At 43.0% G+C, this 1,765-nt stretch overlaps 1 protein-coding gene across 1 annotated transcript; it reads left to right on the top strand.

Moving 5' to 3' along the window:
• Window positions 1–1,765, top strand: LOC18787437 (expansin-A4). The gene is made up of 3 exons (XM_007218772.2): window positions 1–260; window positions 779–1,097; window positions 1,210–1,765. The coding sequence occupies exons 1-3, from the start codon at window positions 110–112 to the stop codon at window positions 1,517–1,519; spliced, it is 780 nt and encodes a 259-aa protein (XP_007218834.1). The 5' UTR covers window positions 1–109; the 3' UTR covers window positions 1,520–1,765.

Genomic DNA, 1,765 nt, shown 5'->3' with positions numbered 1-1,765 from the left:
GCTCACACCCAACCTCCAAGAAAAAACCCATTTCTCCCTCTCTCTCTCTCTCTCTCTCTCTCTCTCTCTCTCTCTCTCTCTCTCTCTTCCAGAGAAGTGCTGAAAAGCAATGGCTACCATGGCTCTTCTCTGCATTGTCTCTCTCATAGCATTGGCAAGTACAATTGTTGAGGCCAGAATTCCTGGTGTTTACTCTGGCGAGGCATGGCAGGGTGCTCATGCTACTTTCTATGGCGGCAGTGACGCCTCTGGAACTATGGGTAATTTCAAGAACTTTCATGACCCCCTGCATTTTAGTATTTTACTAAGCACAGCATAACATAAAGTTCATCCCTTTTGGATTTGGAACTCCCAATTTCCAAAACCCACATCAAATTTTTCCACAATTTTCTCACATTCTCTATGTACCAATTTCATGAAAACCATGATTCAGTTTTGGTTCATAAACGTAAAGTTCGTTCCTTTCATGCATTTTGCTAAGCATTACATAACATAATGTTCACTCCTTTTTGTATTTCGAAAACCCACATCAAATTTCCACAATGTTCTCAAGTTATGTACCCGATTTTATGAAGAAACCATACTTCAATTTTACTTCATAGCATAAAGTTCATTCCTTTTGGATTCGGACCTCCCAATATCAAAAACCCACATCAAATTTTCCCTTAAATTTCTCACATTCTTGATGTACCCAAATTTAAGAAAAAACCATGTCTCAATTTTAGTTCATAACATAAAGTTCATTCCTTTTGATTGATTTTGTGTATGTACTATACAGGAGGAGCATGTGGGTACGGAAATTTGTACAGCCAAGGCTACGGTGTGAACACAGCGGCACTGAGCACAGCTCTTTTTAACAACGGTTTGAGCTGTGGAGCTTGCTTCGAGATCAAGTGTGCAAATCAGCCTCAATGGTGTCACTCTGGTAGCCCCTCCATTTTTGTCACCGCCACTAACTTTTGCCCTCCAAATTACGCCTTGCCCAACGACAATGGCGGCTGGTGCAATCCTCCTCGCTCCCACTTCGATCTCGCCATGCCCATGTTCCTCAAGATCGCCGAGTACCGCGCCGGCATTGTCCCTGTCTCTTATCGCCGGTGAGCTCCCTCTCCGCCGACATTAAATTAGAGTAGTTTAGACTACCAATTGTAAGAAAATGACTCATAGTTTATACGTAGAGAAATTACTTAAATGCCCTTTTGTGTGTAGGGTGCCATGCCGGAAGCAAGGTGGGATCAGGTTCACGGTCAACGGCTTCAAGTACTTCAACTTGGTTTTGATCACCAACGTCGCGGGTGCAGGGGATATAGTGAAGGTGAGCGTGAAAGGGTCGAAGACTGGATGGATGAGCTTGAGCCGCAACTGGGGTCAGAACTGGCAGTCAAATGCTGTCTTGGCTGGACAGTCACTCTCCTTCAGGGTCACAGGGAGTGACCGGCGCACTTCCACTTCCTGGAACATTGTCCCTGCCAATTGGCAGTTTGGCCAAACTTTCACTGGAAAGAATTTCAGAGTCTAATATTCAATTTTCCCGCTTTATTATATCATTTTGTTTATATATTTGTTTTTGGGAAAAGAGAGAAAGAGTTGTGCGGTTAAAAACTTTTTTTTGACTGTTGGTGGGGGGTGAGGAGAGAGAAAAAGAAGAAGGTAAAAGTGAAGTTGTAAGCAGCTGAGGTGGCTGGTCGTGTAGCCCGCAGCTTTGGTTGTTGTTAACTTATAATATATATACCATAAGTTATAGACATGATCAAGTATTTTTCAA

The sequence above is a fragment of the Prunus persica genome, chromosome G2 (genome assembly GCF_000346465.2).
Source record: "Prunus persica cultivar Lovell chromosome G2, Prunus_persica_NCBIv2, whole genome shotgun sequence".
Taxonomy (NCBI): Eukaryota; Viridiplantae; Streptophyta; class Magnoliopsida; order Rosales; family Rosaceae; genus Prunus; species Prunus persica.
The sequence above is the reverse complement of the archived record's forward strand: the minus strand, read 5'-3'. Positions and strand labels throughout refer to the sequence as shown.

Excerpts from the sequence above, each read along its gene's own strand:
- LOC18787437 (XM_007218772.2), top strand. The coding sequence starts at position 110 with ATGGCTACCATGGCTCTTCTCTGCATTGTCTCTCTCATAGCATTGGCA. Across the intron at positions 261-778 it reads TGACGCCTCTGGAACTATGG|GAGGAGCATGTGGGTACGGA; the intron begins GTAATTTCAAGA and ends TGTACTATACAG. Across the intron at positions 1,098-1,209 it reads GTCCCTGTCTCTTATCGCCG|GGTGCCATGCCGGAAGCAAG; the intron begins GTGAGCTCCCTC and ends TTTTGTGTGTAG.